Source organism: Pundamilia nyererei, unplaced genomic scaffold, assembly GCF_000239375.1.
Source record: "Pundamilia nyererei isolate P.nyererei 1_Seehausen unplaced genomic scaffold, PunNye1.0 scaffold00013, whole genome shotgun sequence".
In the NCBI taxonomy this organism is placed as follows: domain Eukaryota; kingdom Metazoa; phylum Chordata; class Actinopteri; order Cichliformes; family Cichlidae; genus Pundamilia; species Pundamilia nyererei.
This window is the reverse complement of record NW_005187414.1, coordinates 4,595,666-4,617,157: the sequence shown is the minus strand read 5'-3', so window position 1 is coordinate 4,617,157 and position 21,492 is coordinate 4,595,666. Positions and strand designations below refer to the sequence as shown.

The window sequence follows — 21,492 nt, the reverse complement described above, 5'->3', positions numbered from 1 at the left end:
GAGTGAGTAACAGAGCCTGCCAAGTTCAATTCAATTCAATTTTATTTATACAGCAGCAAATCACAACAACAGTTGCCTTAATGTGCTTTATATTGTAACGCAAAGACCCTACATACAGAAAAAACCCAACAATCAGACAACACCCTATGAGCAAGCACTTGGTGACAGTGGGAAGGAAAACCCTCTTTTAACAGGAAGAAACCTCCAGCAGAACCAGGTTTAGGGAGGGGTTACTAACACAAAAGCTATTCTACATGTTTGAAAAAGGCCACGCTCTACAACAGAGTATTGCACTGCTTTAACTGGTTTAAATATTCCAATATATGTTCCATTTGAGTTTGTTTACCTTATTCAGCTAATGATTCCTGACTGACTCTGCCATTTACTGGATTATAATAACACAATAATAGCCATTAACACACAAAAACTACACACACAAACTCAAAATCAGAATTGTCATGCAGATGTTTGCACACACAGTTTTTTTTACCTACACGACATGCTGAAGAAGAGAAACCGGCTGCAGCAAACACAGAGGCACTGACAGACCCACTCCCTCCTAACCATCTCTTGCCTTCAGCTCCTCTTCCTCTCCCTCCTCCTTTTCTTCTCCATTCATCATCTCCCTCACTATCTCTCTCTCTCTCACACACCTCACCTGCCTGCCTTTCCCTCCTCCTCCCATCCTACCTCACCAACAGTATCATCTGTCATCTTCTTGAAACTAACACCAGGAGCGGCAGCAGCACAGCGAGAATATCCGCTTAATGTTTCAAAAGGTCGACTTTGTCTCTAGGCTACACAGCCTAGTGCTGCTTAGCCACACAAATATTACAGCGAGATGATCCACGTGCACTCCAGGTTTACATCAAGGCTCAAACATGTGGGGGGCGGGGATAAAGAGTTACTAAGTAACAAAAGTGTTTTTTTTGTCACATAAGTAACAAAAGTTTATTCTTTAGTTGGTGTTTGGGTGTCATGTGACAAGATAGCAAATGGCCGGTGCTCTAATAAGCTCCAGAACAACAACAGTGCCAGTGCCCTCTGTAAGCAGTTGCGTCCCCACATGCCACCAGAACATCGTCAGCACTTCCCAGCATTGATTTGCTAAGTCTCTGAAGGTCTAGTGGATGAGTGCAAAACCATCCTCCAGTGATTCCCTTTAATCAATAGTTGATCAATCAATAGTTTCATATCATACAAGGATTTCTCTGGTGGGTCTGAGAGGTCAGTGACCCCCAAAGTTTACAGTGTTAATGCAGGTGTTCAGTTGGGTGGCTGGATGCTGACCACAGCAAATGACTCGCATCCTTTTCCGTATGTCTTCCTTGAATAGACGACTCCTATTTATAGAGAGTCGAGAGTTTAAAATTCCCTTTATTTTGTCACCTGTCAGGTCTTACATGTAGGTCTTAAAAATGGCTTATTTTGGCTAATACCATTTTATGAAATGTTAAACAATCATATTTTTGTTTTATTCCATTAATGACTTATCTTACTTCCAAAATATGAGTTCATTTGGCACTTTTGGTTATCACTTTTACACAGTGATCACTTTTTACAAGTGACAGGTTACATCTTTCTGTAAAACCCAGAGAAAATAGGCCTGCAAAGCAATAAGAATAAACAGTGCTCGGCTGTTTCATATGTTCCTTTTTGATCCCCTCCTCAGTTTTATATCCTACATCATGTAATATTTCCTCTCTAAAAGTGAAAGCAATTTTAAGGACAAAAGGTCAGGTTTTGACTTCCTTACCACTAGAGGGTGTTAGGCACAAGCAAGGAACACCCATGTTCTGGTTTCAGCTTTACAAAGTGTGAACGTGTCTTATGTAATCAGCTGGAGAGCATGGATATGCAAAAATCAGGTCCTGTGCCATGCTGAGAAATAAAAATAGGAAACAACATACCGGAATAAACTAATTTCCTAATTCTCCCCCTTGATCACGCACTTGTGCGTAAATATAAAAGTTGATCTGTGCGTGTTATGATACGACCTTTGTGAGCGCTGTATCATGGCAAGCTGCTAGCACTGAGATGCTATCAGTCTCTCTATCTGTCAGATGTGCACATCCTTCCCCAACGTGTTTGTGCACTTGCGTTTGGTTGCTGTCACTCGAGCCTCTTTGTTCCCCATCCCATGTTATTAGGCAGATGAAAAGATCTGCTCTCTAGAACGGGGCCCGAGGGAGATCTTCTCAATGACTCACTCTAATTAAGAGGCTGGAGGGGACTGCAGGGGGAAGCACGCCGCCGCTGCTGCTGCTGCTGCTGGAGTAATAACTGGCAAGCTGTGACTGTCACTCTGCCTCTCAGTCGCTCCTCAGTTTACATTTGTCTGTCTCTCTTCTCACACACATATACACAGAACTCTGGAGGATTGAGGTTGCCTGTCTTGTATGTATACTCGCTGCTGAAGTCTTTAAATAGAACCTTTTGCAGACGTTTTGGCTTACAGCAGGAAAAACACAGATGGAACCAATAACACTGACGACAGCTCTGTTTCCACTGATGTGTCCCAGCAAGCCCTGGTGGGGATCACAATGAAATGCAGCTTATATTAATTAAATAATTACATTTGTGTCTGTCTGCATGTCAGATAGCTGTATCTTTGATCTATAATAGATTAAAGAATTAATCTTATTGCTAAGCCCCCAGTGAAGTGATGTCATGACAGATTGATGTGATGATGTCAGAGTCTCTATTGCCCCTTGAAAGACACTGAGAAAGTTTTCAGTGTGACAAATATTTTATCAATCCTCCAAGTGACTAATTTAGGCTCAGCCCTGAAGACTCTGCATCCAGATGAACAGAGTCAACCTTCTGTGATATCCAGACAACTTCAAGTATGGCTACTATTTTTAGATCACTTTCCGCAGGAAACCTTTCCTGCCTCTTCTGTAATTTCAGTCTCAGACCTGCACATCTTTTATTTCAGCTTGACTGAACTGTCCGTTGCTGAGTCTACGGTTGTTAGGTCTGTGCTATATCGCATTCTCGGCAAATGATACAGGTGGAAATTTCTATGTGAAATAAAAATATACTGCAATATCCGAAGTGCCGAAGTGTATCTGAGAGCTCGGATGACAATTTATTACATAAAAGGGAGCTACTTCAACAACTTCCAATGAATCGCAGTGCTCTGCAAAATATTTCAGGGAAATCTGTTAAAGATGGAAATGGAAAGAGTGTTTCAGCACACGAGGCAAAAACACCCTGAATGCAAGGAGGGTACAAAGGAGGAGATAATTGGAACAGCTGATGATATGTGACCATGTGAATACAGGGTCAGTATTGCCAATACCGATACTAATACTTTCAACCTATAAAGGCAGCTTATATAAGAGGAAAGCAGCTTCTCATTTAATGACCACTAAATCAGCGTGACTTTTAATTTTAAAAATAATTAGCTAACACAACAAAACACACCTTTGAACTTTTAACGTATTTTGAAACTGGGTTTGTAGGAGACCTGGAATCACTTCGGACCAGTTTCTGTTGTTTAAATGTGCTTTAGGCAATAAATAAAAGTGAATACAAAAAGGGGGCATGTTTGAGGTATATTTTTTAATTTCATGAAAAGACAATTTATTTAACACAGTTGAGTGGGCTACATACTGAACTTAGAGGATAGATACAAAGTATCAATCCTACGATGCTGGTATCGATCTGATACCAGCATTAGTATCGATACTATCGATATTTGGATTGATCCGTCCACCTCTAGTTGGACCCAAATGTAAGCAAATGATCCCATCAAGCAAAGCTGGAGGCCTTACTAGCTGAACTCCAAACAACAGGAGGAGCAAACAATGGGTGGAATACGTGATCGAAAAGCAAGGCGTGGCAGTAAAGACCACACTTCAATGCTTTTCAGCATACTCCTTTCTTTATTCTCAGTTGCTTGTTTCTTACGGTTCCCGGCTGCAGCTTTTCAGTTTGCAGCCACATGTAATGGAAAAACATTCAGGACCCATTTCATTCTTATATGCAGGGGAGGCGTGACGAGCTGATGCACCTCAGGTGTGTCAGCCTCCACCTCAGCCGCGCCACAAACCACGCCTGCCAAACAAGGCTTTAAGCAGCTGATTTAAAAGCCCAACCCAATCATACAGGCTCCTGAAGAGTTACAAGGTTAACTTTAGTTATTATTATTGTTAAAGTGTTAAGCAGTCATTTTACACTTTTACTTTGAAATTTCAAGGGTAAACACAACCTAGGCTACTTTTGTGTTCACATTTCAATAGATTCACACTTAAAATCAGGAAATGTGCAGCAACTTAGTGAAAAAGTTGCTCTTTTTAAAATTACAACAAACATCAATAAAGCATTCAGTATTTTTTTTCCTATATCTTCTGAAATGTCACACATTTTCTTGAAATATTGTGATATGACTTTGCCACTATATCGCCCACTCTTATGGGCTATGATCCAGCAGCTTTCAGCAGTTAAGCAGCCCACTGCCCACAGCTACACTCTGAATTTTGCTTGACACTAATTTGCACCACACTATCACTCTACACGTGTACATAAAGAATGTAAGGGGGTGGTTATCATTTCTGCTGGTTCATGGAAAGTTCAGGGAGAGCTAATCTCACATACCCATGATGACCTGACATTTGAACCCATTTTAACCATTTTGCCCGCCGTGTTAAGTCACACATGTTCAGCCCTGTTTTGTGAATTAAAAGTGCCGAGTGCTTATCTGAGAGAAATAAAGTGGAGCTAACTATCGAGTAATAAAATGAAATAAGAAGACATCCTCCATTTCTCAAGTGCATGTGTGCATCTTGTACTGTGGGAAAACGCACCTCCATCCTGAGCACTGAGGACATTGAGGGCAAAGAGCATAGCATTGGAGAAGGTGGTGGCCTCCTCCTTGCTGGCGAAGTTGAGGCCATAGACCTGCCTGGCGTCCCTCCACTGGTGGAAGGTTGGTGTGGCCTGGTTGTACTTGAGACCCTTCACTATTGAGTAGTTGATGACCACCTTTGAAGGACAAGAGGAGAATGCAGGAAAGGCAGTCATCAGTTAGGAAAAGTATTTCGCTTTTATCGGAGAGTTTTTATTTTTCAAGGTTATTTCTCTTTTCTTTTTTTTTTTATCTGAAAAATGATTTAAATCCACAGATGGCAGCGCGCCCATAGACATACAACACGGTCATAACTTGCATTGTTTGGAAGGATTTGTGGATTCTGAGTGCGCTGTGTTTTGCGCCACTATAAAGATAAAACATTTTTGTGTCTGAGAGCAGCACAGCTTGTAATAGTCATTGTGTTTCTCATTTTTATGTTGCTTACATCACGAGCTGTAACTTAGAAGAAACACAGCTGTGAAAAAATGCTGTCGTTTATATCTTGTTTTTCCACAGCTACCCACTGACATCTACTTAACTCTTTGAACTCTGGGCAATTCTTTTGAGTTTAATTTCAAAATTCACAGTAACTTCTGAAGAGAAGACATCTGTATCGTGTTCTCTTTAATACTTAGTCCCTGCTGTGTGATTTTATATCCAACTGAGTGAGTTTATTCGATTACGTTTTATTTCTATAGCGCCAAATCACAACGACAACTGCCTGAAGGCACTTTATATTGTAAAGTCTCGACCCTAAAAAAATACAAAGAAAATAAAGAAAACCCCAACTATCATATGACCCCCAATGAGCACGTGCTTTGGCAACAGTGGAAAAGAAAAACTCCCTTTTAACAGGAAGAAACTTCCAGCAGAACCAGGCTCAGGGAGGGGCAGCCGGTTGGGGGTGTGGGGAAGAATACAGGACACAGACATGCTGTGGAAGAGAGCCAGAGATTAATAATAACTAATAATTAAATGCAGAGAGGTGTATAAACACACAGTGAGGGAAAAAGGTGTATTGTTTGTCGTGTTATTTCCTGTTTTATTTTGTAGGTTCTTTCTTCAGGTGTTTTTATTTCCTTCACTAGTTTGTCATCTTAATTTGCTTCATTCAGCTCAAAACAGTGACCACTCTGGTTTGACCTGCGGCATCAGCAACACATTTCACCCAGAGAACCGCCTTTTTTTTTCCTCTTTCCTCTTCCTGATCATTCACTGGGAACTAGAGATAATTGTGCGGGAAAGTCAGAGTAAATCAGCCGTTTCTGAAATACACAGACCAGCCCATCTGGCACCAATAGCCATGTCATGTTCAGAATCACTTAAATCACCTTTCGTCACCTTTATGTTGCACACTGATTCAGTTTGAACTTCAGCAGTCAAAGTCTTAGTGTCTTAATGCAATCAGCTGTCTGGCGTAGGCTCTGTTAGTTAACCTTTTTTTTTGAAATGAGTTGTTTAATATTTAACTTTTGAAATGATACTTGATAGCCCTGCAAAAGCCTGACAACCTGTCCAGGGTATACCCCAGCCTCTCGTCCTATGGCAGCTGGTTTAGGCTCCGATCCTCCAGATTCCACCACCCCCCAAAAAAGAAAAAAAAGACAAAGTTATCCCGTTGGCTATTTAATCTCCATTTTCATTTTCCGAATCTTTGTAGGTTTTCTGCCACTTTCAGACATCTTTGTAGTTGTCAGTTTTTGATTACTGCTGTGCTTGATAACCCCGCTGTTTACATGTGTTCCGAGTCTTATCGTCAAACACGTCTGCGGCGGTGCAAAAGAGCCGAGTGCTAATGAGCTGTTGCCGTTGGAGAGGCTGACAGACGGTGAAGAAGATTTCACTCAAGTCACAGCGGAGGCGGGTGAGCTTTAAGATTTCATGAGGTTTGAAGCACGCACACACACAGACTTTGACTGAAGAAATTTTTAAGACTTCATTGGTTCTCCGCTGTTCTCACTCTCCTTCAGTATAGTCAAGTCACAATCCAGACTATTTGCAATCCTCCCACAGCAACAAGTTTACCTCCAGCATCTGCACTTCTTACCTGCTGGTCCTGCAGTTTGACTCCCACCACTCTGAAGGTATTGTTGGCAGTGTTGTGGTAGATGTTGATGCGGCTGAATCCCTGCTGGCCAGGCTTGATGGGCACCCACTTCTTGCTGGTGTCATCGTAGACCATGACAGAGGCCCGCGCCTGGCAGATACTCTGCTCACTGGAGGAGACATTAAAACAAAGAAGAGAGAAACAGGGTGAGTTGGTCATATGTGGGGAGCAGAGAGTTTATCAGCTCCAGAGTTAATCCCAAAGCAGCTTCGCCTCTCTTTCTCTTCTTTCTAGTTTGTGGTGTCATTGCTTTAGCTTGTGATTGGACGTAGACATTTCCCTTCTTAACCCCTCTAGTCTAGATATCAGAAACCACTAAAAATCAGAGCAAAAACATCTATCATAAACTGCCACCATCAGACAGAGACGTTATAAAACAATAACTAGAAGTATTTGATGTGTGCAACATCCTCAATCACATCCAAAAACCGGCAATAAATATTATATATACACCCATAAAATAATTCATTCTGTAATAAACGTGTAATAAAAACACTCTTGCCTTTTTTCTGAACATATTTTTCACATTATGTGATTACTTGTTTAGATGTGCAACATAATAAGTTTCTCCAGTAAGAAACTCGATGATGACACTGTAACAAATAATGTGTCCACATCACATGTTTAGGCTTCAGCTCTATAGTCGACAAAGTACAGCATTGCACACGAGCACATTGAAAAATATTTCTGCGTTAATGATATGAATGAAATCCATTATATGAATGGATTTGTCCTGAGGAAATAAATTCAAGAGGCTTTATGTTTCATTAGTCACAAGCAAAAAAAATTGAACCACTGATTTAGACAGCGGCTGAGTCTTTATCATGTAAAACACTCAGTGGGTCAGGAGGGTGAAAATATTGTCAGCGCAGGAAGAAGAAAGTCATTTTCAAGCAATTTGGACGTCTAATGTCAAACTTTCCTTTACCTGTAAAATCGGAGGATTTAAGTGAGATAATTATGGTGAACAAGACAACAACTCTGTCTTCTAATCCTGCATTTCACTAATGGTCTAATCCAAATGTAATCAAGCGCTAGTCCAGCATCTGCCCATGTTCTTAATGAGGCAGGACTGTAATACGTGTGTGTGTGTGTGTGTGTGTGTGTGTGTGTGTGTGTGTGTGTGTGTGGCCTCCAGTGTTAGGTTGGGTTTGCCTGCTCTCCTATCTGATCGTGTTATCACAGCCCCCTAGGTCGTCCTTCTTTCCCTCTTTTCCTCAGACACACACACACACACACATGCACACACACACACACACACACACACACTGTAAATAGCACTGAGCGTGATGATGCACTGTTTACGATCATTTCCAGGTCACGTGCTCCGTATCTGCACAATATCAATCAAGGTGCCGGTAAAAGGCGATAAATGGAAAAACACAGGAGAGAAACAGAAACAATTTAGACTTGCAAATGAGATTAACAAGAAGAGTCCCATCTGTGTCTTTGCCTCCTCGCCAAGCTAAAATTAGTGGATCAGGCCTTAAGGCCCTTGTGAATGAGCTGCGTCAGAAAAGAGGAGCAGTGGAGAAAAGAGGGGAAAGTCTTGGCTTTTAGAGTGTGTGAGTGGAGGCAGCATATGGTGCAGATAAGCGTGTATCATACATGATGGTGGGGGAAATGCTGATGGGATATTATATGAAGGAATAGGCTGACATTTGGCTTATTTGCCCTGTTGATAATAGATGAGACGATAGATTATCTCAAGTCTAAGTGCAGCGTTGCAGCCTGGAGGTTATTATAACAGCTTAGCATAAGGACAGATATTAAACAGTTTAGAAAAAAATGACAGTTACATTATGGCTATAGCAAAAATTCAGTGGGATTTTTCAGTGGGAGAAATGTTTTGTCACTCATTCAAATGGCTTTTTCAGACAATGACCAGATCTCATACCACAGGGGAAGCTACACCAAGTCTGTATGGTTTACCGAAGATACATAAACAGGGTGCACCTTTAAGACCTTTTGTCTCTACGATCAACTCAGTTACCTATAACACCTCAAAGTTTCTGGCTTCGATCCTCAACCTGTTGGTAGGCAGCTCTGAACACCACATCCACAACACTTTGGATTTTGTTGAGAAGATGAGAGATGCAATTATGGAGGAAACAATGGTCTCATATTATGTTACATCTATCTTTACTTGTGTTCCAGTCGCTGAAGCAGTGAAGGTAGTTCATAAGAGATTACAGGACGAACCCAACCTCAACAATAGACCAATCTCACTGACAACACTGACCAAGTGTTATTTGACTTATTTCACATAAAAGTGTGAGTACTACAGGTAGAAACATATGTTTGCCATGTGTTTATAAGATTGGGGAAACCTACAGTCAGCTGAGACTGAAGTAGTCACTTGGATGAGCGACAAAACATTTCTCCCACTAAAAACGCTACATCCAGATGATCAGAATCAACTTTTGGGAATGTACTGCATTACTTTTAAGAAAAGTGTTCTGTGTAATATGTGCAATAATTACTTTTTTGTGTAATGACCCCGTCACTAATCACAACAAAGAGAGGAAACCAACAAAATTCACAAACATTTGAACACTCAGCATGTAATTAATTTGCATGAATGTAACGTCTTTGATACGCTGCTTAGAGATGGTGGTGACTCTGAAAGTGGAGCCAATGAGAATCGCTTTCAATGATGAGGATGTGCATATCCTGGAAGGGAGGAACGCTGGTTTGGAGTCAGGGAGGCCATTTAAAAGGGAAAGACCATCTCTGAATCAAGGCTACATCTTTCACCATAAAGAAACTGAACTCACAGCCCATTGTTAGTAGTGCTTGTTTCAGTCATTATTCAGATGTACTGTTTATAAGATTGGGGAAACCTGCAGTCAGCTATGACTGAAGGAGTCTCTTTGATGAGGGACAAACTGTTCCACTGAAAATACCGTGTCCAGAAGAAAGGAATCAGTTTTGGGGGATTTCCTTAACTGGATGATTGCGCGTGCATCAAGATATTATGGCTATAGCTTTAAATAATGAACACAATATGTGCAAATAATTCCTGTTAGCCAAAAGTTTAGTCATAAGAGTGCTCCTGAACACTGTTTCAGACAGTTCTTTATCCCCAATATGGTCATCTCTGTCAGGAAACCTCTGGCTGGGTGTACAGCAACCTCCTACCACTTCCTTAAGCCTTCCTTTCAAGGGGGGCAGCCAATCAGAGAAGAAGATGGCTTAAAGTGGCTTGTTTCAAATATGAGTGTCGTAGGTGGTTTTTGAAGAATTTGTTACCTGTGTTTCCTACATAAAGGTTACCTGGGCAGGGACTAACCTGACCACAGTCTGATGGGCTAAACAGACAATTTTCCAAATAATCAATTATAACAGTAGCAGCATGTATGAATTGTAAATTGGCAATTCTTGATTTGTGTTGATATTTTACTGTCCAGGCTTTTTCTTAACAAATCCAATGAACACAGCCTGCTACTCCCCCTTCCTTACTGAAGCTAACTGAAGACAATATCCCCACATGTAAATTGCCAGATGCCGCATCACCTGTCACTGGACGGACAGCCTGCCAGCAGCACACTCTGCAAACACGAGGTTCCCCGCCATCCACAGTCTTTAATTCTTTTTTGAGCAGAACAAAATACTGATAAGTCATCAAATAGTGTCAAACAGCAAGTTTTTTTGTTGTTTTGGGGTTTTTGTGAGTCACCAGTCACCGCCGTAGTATCCCTCACTTAAACCCTCGGGATAAGGGATGCTCGTTGCGAGACAATGTGCCTGACTCGAACAAAAAAACAGCATCAAAGAGCAAACACTTTGATCCAGTAAAGAGAAAAGTATCTGTGAAAATAAAAGCACCAGGATAACACTGGAATAACGGAAACAATACCAACTCTTCTCCTTATTTCAAAGTGACAGAGCGAGACAGTGGGAAGAAACTAAAAACCTGCAGGACTAGAATCTATTCAAACAAGATGAAGACCAAGACTTCAAAGACCATTCACACTCTGCTCTGCTGCCCGTGTTTTAATGACGTTCTCTCAGGTTAAAGCTTGTTATCCACACCAATGCTGTCTTGCATTTTGGTGCACGCTTGAATTCAGCACCGGACCCAGCAGGACAATGACGTGTTGAATTTATTTCGGTTAACTCGACTGACTTCTGTTAATTTTTAAAAAGGAGTGCTCGGCTGCCAGCTGAAAATGGCATCAAGGGCCCAGAAGCATGAATAAATGAGGCTCTTGAGCTAAAGGAGGCTTGAGCAGAAAAGCGGAAGAGACGGGGAGAAGAGGATGGAGTGGGTGACATGAAAACAAGTTTTTCCTGACTGACACACACACACTTGCACACATTACACCTGCGCATGCGCATAACTGCAGGAATGTCATGAATAAATAAGATGCTTCTGAATTTACCTTGACAGCACACACTCATGCACACGCGTGCACTCGAAATGCCATCGTCCTGGGTCTGAATGCACCCAGCCAGAGCTACGGCAAATTCAAACTGACAGGGACAGACAGAGAAATCTCGGAGAGCTGCTCGGGAATCCTGTCCTTCTGTCGCTTCCACAGAAATGGTGCAATTTGCAGAGCACAGTGATTGGTGTATGGGGATTATATACAAGTGCAAAGGGCGCTCACTCATTTCAGCCTTGCCTCTGCGTACAAAGATGATTTTCTTTAGCATTATAACAGCTCTGGCCGGGCTCTGAAGCTGAAGCTGTAAACAGGCCAAGGTCAGAAATGCTTTCACCCCTCAGTGACTTTGAGTAATGTAACCTTGACAATGATGACTGCACCCATAGGCGACAGGATGCAACATAAACACTGACAGCGACCGGCTCTGGTGCATTATTGCTGCATCTTTTCTCCCAGAATCCTCTGATGCTGAACTCAAAACGAGGCATGCAGCAGAAAGAGTCCTGATCTTTACGCACAGCAGAAAGCTGAATGATGTAACCCTGATAGTCTAAATGACTTTAACATAGAATTGCATCACAGAAACTATAAAGTTAGCTTTTGCGCATGCTTTTTTGGGATTGAGTTAATAAGTCATCTTGAGTGTCTAAGGTCAGATTAATGAGTGTGTGATGATAAACACATGAATTATTCATTCATGCTGCTGAATGTTTGCAGGAGTGAAGACTAATTATGCCCCAGAAACACCCGTGTATGCCTCCTATTTATTTTCTTCTCTTAAAAGCACAGAGAATGTGCCCATTAGGCGCTTTTCCTCTGGGTCTCAGGTCAGCTAAGGGTTAATAAGATGCTTGTCCAACTCAAAGTCTTTCACTTTGGCCTTTGGCTTTTCTTACCTCGCCTCTCTCCCACACAGATTTATCTGTTTCTTGAAGATCTGCTCAGCGTGTGAGCGAGCGATTGCTGTTCATAAGCGTTTTGCAGTGATCCTTCAATTAACTGGCACCTGGCTCCGTCACATTTGTGCACCCTAACCTGCAAAGTCAAAGCGTTACGTTCCAAGTGCCAAGCTTCCTGTGTGCTCGCGCAAGATTTACTCTTCTGGCGTGACTCGTCTGATCTGACATGAACAGCAGAACAGCAAAGCTGTCAGACGAGAGGAAACACAGGTATTTAAAAAAAAAACACATATGCAGAGGAGAGGGAAGTATTTTAGATGCGATACACATTAAAAATAAATAAATAAAGATGAGGCATGAAACATAATTAGCACTTTGATCCTCTCTTTTGCTGATAAATTGGCAAACCAGAGGGAGGTGGAATTTAAATTTAGCACAATAACTGCTCGGTAATGGCATTTTGCATAAGAGCAGAGATTGAATCACTGCTGTGCGAGCTGGTTTTTCTTTCTGAGATGAATAAAATATGCATTTAGGATTTCATCAGGCCTTTTTTACCACTGGAATGAATTTTCCATGCTATGAGTCAGCAACCCAAGAAGGGAAACAACATCTCTTATAGCTGGTGCTAACAATATAGTATATCTGCAGTATTACTGTCAGTCCACTCTGTCTTTAACTTTTGTGCCACTCTCCCTGTGTGAACTGCCGTCGACACATTTAGCTCTGAGCATTTGCAGTGTGTCAGTTCAGGTTTTGTCTTCAGCAGTAATCTGTGCTGTTGGAAAGTCTTATACACATACACACACACATATATATATACATATATATACACACACATACATATATGTGTCCCTGTCTCTCTCAGTATACTGGCTGCAGCTCTTACAGTACGACACCCTGCAGACATCACAACATCAAAGCTATTGTGCTGCTCCACTTTCTGGGGCCTTGCTGCTCAAGGCAGCGGTGCGCTAACAACAAAGACGAATCTGCCTAAAATAGCTGTAGCTGTATGCAAATTTGTGTGTGCGCACAGTACAGATTCCTATCTAAACCCCTCTATGGCTGTATGAAGACTGCAGTGAAGTTACATTTTCAAAGTGGCTTAAACACTGGCCGCAGCCCTGCAACTTTTAAGTTCCTTTCATATTGTGCAAAGATGATTAGATTCACTTCCTCATTCAGGTCATAGGCCTTTGCACAGAGGACTGATGAACAAACAGTTAAAGTAATGTTTGATGTTTACTGTGAAAGCAATAATCATGTCATACTTTGGGCAAATTTGAGTTGATAGTGATCAAATCTGACAAAAAGTGAAAACGAATCTTTAACGTGATGACTCATTCACACTAGAGTAATAAACTAACTAATTCAATGGCTCTGATGTTTCAGCTACTAAATGAGCCCACCTGCACACATCCTGTTTTCTGTCTCATCACTGAGAAGTGTGCATGATCCAGATGTCAATACATCTGTGTTCGCAGTACTTGATTATCTATGTAGCCTTGGAGATGAAGAGGAAGCATAAACAGAAACTTTTTTTTCTTTTTACAAGTGACAGTTAATTTGAAATTCAGCCTTTCAAATGGCTGGACAAATGTGACACAACTGTTTTTGTGCTAGCTTTCCCAGGGAAGAATAAATGATAATATGTGATCAGGAAGATGTAAGAAAGAGAGGACAGGAGAGGAAGATGAGAGTTTCTTTTCCAAGTTTAGGACTGCCAGTGGAATCTGATGAACTTGAAATGTAAACTCTTGGATGCAACGATGAGAGATGAGATGAGAGAATTCTGCAACAGAGAGTTTAATGATGGAAGTATAACTTCCAGAGTAACAGGACCTGCTTGGAGAAGATGGCTCATGTTGGGGTACGTGTTGTAGAATGTAGTTTGGTGAATTCACAAAGAGAGGAAACCTCAGAAACAGCAGCAGCAGCAGAAGCACAAGTCAGCTGACTGTACACAACAGAAAAATCTACAACAAAAAGTGTGGTTTGACTTTTTTCCAAGTAAGTCATTTCCCCACACTGCTCTGCTAGACAAGAACTTAGAGCTCCCCAAACCCACAATATCCCTCTTTAAACCTCGCTTTTAACGACTCCGAGTCATTGCAGACCTGGTCGCTGTCTTCCAAGCCAGCATTCAAAGATCACAAGTTTATTGCATTTTGGTTGTGCCACAATCTCCAAGTACTGCATGCCCTAGTATGATTAAAGTTGTGCTCACTCGTCTAGCAAAATCTAAATTTTAACTTTGCATTGTATGTGAGAAATGAGAAATCGCACACTAACTGAACAAAACAGAACAGCTGTTTTGTAAACTGCATTAGAGATCTCAATGTTGGAAAAATTATTGACTGACTTTTAATTATTGGCATATTCACCCATAAACTTCTAATTTAAACGTAGCTTCATATACAGATTATAAGGAGATAAATTAGATTAGATTAAACTTTATTAATCCCTCGGGTGAGTTCCTCTGAGAAATCCAGTTTCCAGTAGCACAGCACCGACAGAAGTTGCATGTTACAGATACATGTTACAGATACAATAAAGGGGAATGAGAGTAAGGATAAAAGCATAAATATACCATATATACACACATATATAAATACAGAATATATAATATGGATAAATAGGAGTTCCATGGTGGTTTTATGGGATAAGTGGATGCATGGAGGGGAACATGTTACTTATTTGTGTTTTCTTGTAATATAGTATTGTATTTTTTTCGCTTTCATGGCTTTGTCTCTTATTTGAATATGTTCCATTGCTTGGAAGATATTTTAAGTTTTTTGAGTGTCTATGTATGATACAAAAATAAAATGTAATAACAAATTTGTCTAATTTTCTTCTGTGCATTCAAACTTTTGATGAATGCACTCTCTCTTTGTCTTCTGCACGTAACAGCAGTTAATCCCATCAAAACTGTAAATTCTTTTCACTCCTCTTGCTCGCTGAGGATTTTCTGCACTCTTTTCCTTGCAATTCACCGAGTTTTGAAAACGATAGCTACAGAACACAATCAAACAAACTGGATGACACTATAGTCCATGAATGGAAATGTGCTGTCCGGCAGCAGTGACTGTCATTCGGGGATCAAGATGTTCTAAACTGATTTGTTGGATTAGCTTGTCCAGTGATGCTGCTGAAGCGGACCAAGAGGTTAATACACGCATAATAAACATCCTGATAACACGCCACCGCTGACACAGACTCAGTGCTGTTTTCCAGTAAACAGGCCACTCAAAAACACTGCACACCATACACTATTGATGCAATCTTTTTTAAGTGCAGTAAAAAGGTACATACACATACTGTAATTGACTGTGCTTAGTCATCACAGAGGATGACTTTAGTATCAAATATCAGTGTGTATCTGTGTGTTCAGGTGAGGTGAGGGTTACAGTACATCATGGTGTAGAAATTGGCTCAAACACACAATCTTAGGCGTTTAAAAGCAAATATTGCTTCTCCAATTTGCTGTGCTGCTCCTTATATCCAAAAACAGCAGTCGTGTTCACGTAGCCCCTGAACACGCTGCAGAAGCAACCTTGAGGAAAACACAGCCAGGCAAGCAGCTCCATTATTTCCAGACTAAGGTTTAAATCCCTCCAACATTCCTGGCTAATATTACTGTCTGCTGCTCTGGTGACTCTTCCCCATTTCTCCCACTGCCTTACTGGTTTTTAAGATTTATTATACTCGATTACTGGATAAATTATGGTACTAAAGTTTTTGTTTTCTTTCTATTTGTGGTTAAGTAGAAGAGGAGAAAGGCAGCTTTCAGAAAGTGTCTTTTTGTCCCGCAGGCAGCTGCTTAGGGGGAACGGCCAAATCCCGAGAGTTAGCTGGCAGAACAATCGGCACCACAAATTGTTTGTCTTTTTTTTTTTTTGTCTAACTCCTTTACAAAATGCTCTCTGTTCTCCTAGACAGGAGAATGATGCAGAATCCTCTGCCTGCGAAGTGGCCAAAAATGGTGCACAATGGAAGTTCTTGTAGAGTGCAAACAAGTATGCGCGTGTATTTCTGCACATGTGAGCGTCCGCTGCATGAAACATCAAAGCTGCATAAGGCAGAGAGAAGAACAGCTGACAGCTTAAAGATTTATAAGCGTGTCAGAGCAAAGCGAGCCTGAACTAAAGCTCAGCTTTCATAGAAAATAGGATAAACTGTGTTCTACTGCAATCCAACCACTGGGGCCAGTTGGCACGATGAGGAGCCACTTTGGTTAAGTGTTCTGCACCTATCCCAGCGTCTCGGCAAGCACCCATTTACACGGCGAATATGCACAATCAGTGGCTCGAGGAGTTTCTCCCAGTTGCTTCTGCAGTTTTAGTGAAGCTAGAGTCTGCTGTACTGGATGCCAGAACATGTCTGCGCTTCTCCTAAAACTTTTTTCTTTTAATCAAAAAGGTTTGACATGCATTATTCTCTGTGTTTGAAAACAAATCTGCTAAAGGACCTCAACACTCATGGGCAACTTTTTAATGGGAGTAAGCCATATTCTAAAATGCTGAACTAGAAAAAAATGAAATGTCATTTAGATTATATTAAAGTTACAATAACAAAATGATTCCATTTTCTTTGGCTGTTTTTCTGATAGCAATCAGCTAATAAGCCAACTAATATAGAGTACAGTGCAAAACTCTCGCTGCCTTTTGTTCAGTTCTCTGTCAAGGTGATCTCGCACCGCTTCAATACAATTCAGTTTTGAATGACCTTTTCTACCCATTTCACTTCCATCTATTGATATCATTTCTGATAAAGCTTCAGTGAATCACAAATGGATCTCTCAGGTTCTGTTTTAGATTATTTTTTCCCCCTATTTCTAAAGGAACAGGACAGATAGTGTTCATGAAATGTAGATAGTTTTTTATGTCTGACATGCCTTCTTTACTCTATTAAGACCAATTCTCAAAAATGACAAAAGTAAGCAAAATTTCAAGAAATGAGAGGCGGCTCAAGACTTTTGCATAGTACTGTGAAAGAAATCATTAAGACAGAGTTAGCTTGCCATAAAAAAAACCCATTATATGATTAGTAAAGTTACGTTTATGTGATCGTGTGTTGAAGGATTAGTCGTATCATGTTTGGCAGGTTTGAAAACAGATCTGAAATAAAAACGAATTCCTATTTATGCCTGTGCATACTTGATATGACGTCAGGAAATGAAATGGTGAAGATGTCTGTGATACACGTCCTTCAGCTTCAAGGTATCAGCGAATTCAATTTTATTCTGGCTCTTTTTAAATTCTAAAAGAACACCTCTCTTGTTTTCTGTGAGCGTGTGTGTGTGCATGTGAGTGTGTCTACCGCCCCATGGTATAAATCACTTCATGTTTATCCATTGAAGCGTGCTTTTGTATATATCTGTGAAAAATGGGCTAGAGAAAAGTAAACTCTCAGCCCGGTATGCAGGCCGCTTACATAAGCAGCTCGCTTGCCTGCGTATTTGAGGTTTTGGTGGTGCTGTGGTGGTGGGGGTTGGCCGAAAAGTGAAGACTCAGAAGAGAGAAACATGGGCCTGAGCAGACAGCAGACTGTCAAACAGCCTGCCGCTCTAATACAAACAGCAATAAAACAAACCAAAGTGCTCAACTTGCAAAGGAAAAGCCTAAAAATAACCCCTGACTGACATGGGTTACAAATTTCATGTGTGAAATTCAGGCTTTGTAAATGTCATGGTTAACATCTTATGACTCTTTACAAACAGACTGGCTATTAAGCTGGGTTTCAAGAAAAAACTGCTGTATGTGACTCAGTAATAGCTGTTATTGTTGGATATGACACGGCGTATTAGAACCAAAATAGAGCAGCGGATTTTAAAGTTCATCTCTGAGGAGACAGAGTTTAAAATTATCTCTCTTTCTGGCCCGATTTCTGCAGGTAACTGTGACATGTGGCCACTTGCGACTGGTTCCAAAACTTATATCCATGTTTAAAATGCCCAAAATCACATCAGATTTTTAAAAGTTTGTAGTTTGGTACCCAGAAAGTCTTGATCTGGATATTGTTTTGATTGTAATAAACTTTAAACCTTTTCCTTATGTTTTGGGTGAGGTGCGTATCGATGCACTGTGGTATAAAGGTGGATTATATAGCCTCATGATATTTTAAGCAAACTTGCAATAATATTTATGACTATATAGAGAAAATATTTTACTGTAGTTTGCAGACAGCAGTCACCGATAGTACAAACAAAACCAAGGGTATTTTCCATCCTTCTTTTCTAATGAGCTGTTGTCACTGATGACAGGCTACCTAATTCAAAGTGTGAATCTACTGCCACAAAGTGCCAGCAGCATCATATTGCAACAGTAGTAACAAAGCACAAGACAAACCTAAGGACAAAAAAGTTCAAGTATAACATAACTGCTTAACAAATAAGGTCTCCCTGGGATGTTGTATCTTGGCAAGAGCTTTTTAACCACTTGCTTAAAGACCTCCTTTTCCGCTTGTGTGTTTTCATCATATTTCTGGCCATAAAACACATAACTGCATAACTAATTTCCATCCACTGTTTTCGCCAGTGTTTGCTATAATCATTGTTTGTTTCTTTTTTAAACTTTTGGGTCACATATAACCAGCTGCTAGTATCTCCTCCTCATGTGCCTGCATATCCAGGTTGTCTCAATAGTGTGTTTTTGTCTCAAATGGTGAAACCAGTTTGTTGTTTCCACGTTTAGTGGGAACAGTTTTCTTGCAAGTACCTTTAAAGGTCTGACTACTTGTAGCCAGACCACTTCCATACTATTGAAGTAGCATGTTAGTAAATCCCTTTTTTAAAGAAGGTGACATGTTGCTCTTGCCCTCAGACATGTCTGGGCTACTATCATTGTTGTCTGTGCTAGGGAATGTAAATATGTGGCATTGTTATATCATTGATCATTAGTATTATCATGAATGGTAGAATAATTCAATTCAATATTATTTATATACCACCAAATTACAACGCCAGTCACCTCAAGGCGCTTTATATTGTAAGGCAGAGACCGTACAATAACACCAAGAAAAACCCCAACAATCAAACAACTCACTATGAGTAAGCGTTTGGCAAAAGTGGGAAGAAAAAATTCCCTTATAACAGGAAGAAACCTCCAGCAGAACCAGGCCTAAGGAGCTTGGAAAGAAAAGCGTCTGGACTTCTTTAAGTTGCTTGAAGACATTTCACCTCTCATGAGAGAAGCTTCTTCAGTTCTAAGGTCAAATGGTGGGGAGTCCCAGATTTAAGCCCTATGGGAGTGTCCCCCCAAGAGGGACAATGGAGCCCCTAATCCTCTACCTAATCACACGAGCCAAGGTGTCCAGTGTCCAAGTCCAGACGCTTTTCTTTCCAAGCTTCTTAGACTACAATGACCTGGATGACTGAGAACCTTCAAAGACATAACTAAGGGAGGTTTCAGGGTCACCTGAGCCAACCACAACTATGCTTCTTCAAAAAGGAAAGTTTTAAGACTAGTCTTAAAAGTAAGAGGGTGTCTGTGTCCCAAATCCAAACTGGGAGCTGATTCCACAGAAAAGCCTGAAAGCTAACATGGCATAGCCTAGCAAGCTAGGACTTCAGCTCAGCTAATTCAAATTAGTGATCTGTTTTATAGAGTTAGTCCAGGCTTACAAATGTGCGTTGCTGTGTGCTTAACTGTACTAACAGAACATATTTGCTCCTCATTTTATTTGTATTTTACTTTGCATTAATTAACAGATATTTGTTATGAATTTACAATGCTCGCCAAGCTAATTAGTATCAGCAGATAGAGTAGTACTTTTAAAAACTGTGCTGTGCAAAAAAACATAAAAAATTTTAAGATGGCAACAGGCACAATATTTAATAGAGGTCCACAAACCACAAGGTAACATTGTGTTTTTTTTGTGTCTATATGGTCTGTGCTTTTAGCCCAAATATTAACTGTCCCATTTTTCCAAGACAAGAGGCGATGCTGGTATGCTCAGGAAAATGAGTTTAAATAACTACATGACGTGTGATAGACTAGATAATGAAAAGCTTTTTATTCAAACACTGTGTGTACGACTGTGTGAACACACAGTTGATTATATTCAGCTCGTGTGTATCTGAATGCATGTCAGAGCCGGCAACCCCACAGAGAAGATGCATATAAACACACACACACACACGCTCAGAAGATCACGTGCACACGCATGCACTCCTAGAGTCTACTGCTGAGACCACGCAAGAGCACGCTAATCTGTTGGCATGACAACTGGAGTGGAATCTTCGCTTGGCCTAGAAAATATGGCTGGGAAGAAAAGATGAATGAGCAGTGAGAGATGAATTAAAAAAACAGCAACATAAGCCCACAGACAGCGTACTCTGTAATTACAGCGCGCACAATGCCCCGTCTCATCAAATGACTGTCTCTCAGGGCTGCAACTGTGCATCTGAGGGTGCATCCATTTGAGTAAGTGGAAGTTTGTGTATGTGCCGCTGTGAAATATTGTATGAGTTCTAATCTCTGTCTCTAAAAGACGGTAAATGCAGACCTATAAACTATAACTACATCCAACTACGTGATGTGCCTAGTGTTCATGTTTCATTGCTGTGAAGGTTTTGTTGTTCGCTTTCCCAACACCAAATAATGCCTTGAACGCCTCCGGCCGTCCGCAGAGGTCGGCTGGGACAGCCGAAAGGAATAACACGACGATGTGGTGCCAAGAAAGAGGTCTGAATTTATGGTTTAATACCAGCTGAAAGCCTGCGAAGAGAGCACAAGGTTTCTTTTACGGCTGTGCCGCATGATTGCATAAAGCATTTAAGAGTTTCCTTACCCCTGAGAGCTAATGCTGAGTCTCTGAAAAGGCAGTGGGAAATCATGATGGGCAGGGCAGGAGGTTTAATTTAAGATTAGGTGCTCTCAACTTTCATGTTTGGCCAACACCTGCATGCATTTTTCAGCATAGCGGATGAGAAACTCTTGCCTTGATATTAACAGTGGTTTTCATTCCCGTCTGTAGCTGTAAGGACTTCTAGTCAGCAAAACCGCTGCCTTTACACCATCCTGCATACTTCTGACTTATCTTCCCATCAGAGAGACGAGACACCAGGTGGAACAACGGAATTAAACTGAGGATTGTCTCCGTCTGACCCTGCTTGGATTACATTATAGTGACAGAAGAAAGTTGAAAAATAATCTCAGCGACAGAGGATTTAAGACTTCGGATGGTCCTTTATGTCTGTGCAAGGCACAAATGGTAAATGGTAAATGGCCTGTATTT

At 40.9% G+C, this 21,492-nt stretch overlaps 1 protein-coding gene across 3 annotated transcripts in view; it reads right to left on the bottom strand.

The window, feature by feature from the left end:
- The window catches only part of evlb (Enah/Vasp-like b), a 47,885-nt gene that overhangs the window by 9,631 nt on the left and 16,762 nt on the right, over nucleotides 1–21,492 (bottom strand). For all 3 annotated transcript variants that reach the window (XM_005724956.1, XM_005724955.1, XM_005724954.2), the window contains exons 2-3: nucleotides 6,903–7,071; nucleotides 4,812–4,989 (exon numbers count right to left, since the gene is read on the bottom strand). In XM_005724956.1, the coding sequence (XP_005725013.1) occupies nucleotides 4,812–4,989; nucleotides 6,903–7,071 (347 nt within the window). The remainder of the gene's footprint in view (nucleotides 1–4,811; nucleotides 4,990–6,902; nucleotides 7,072–21,492) is intronic.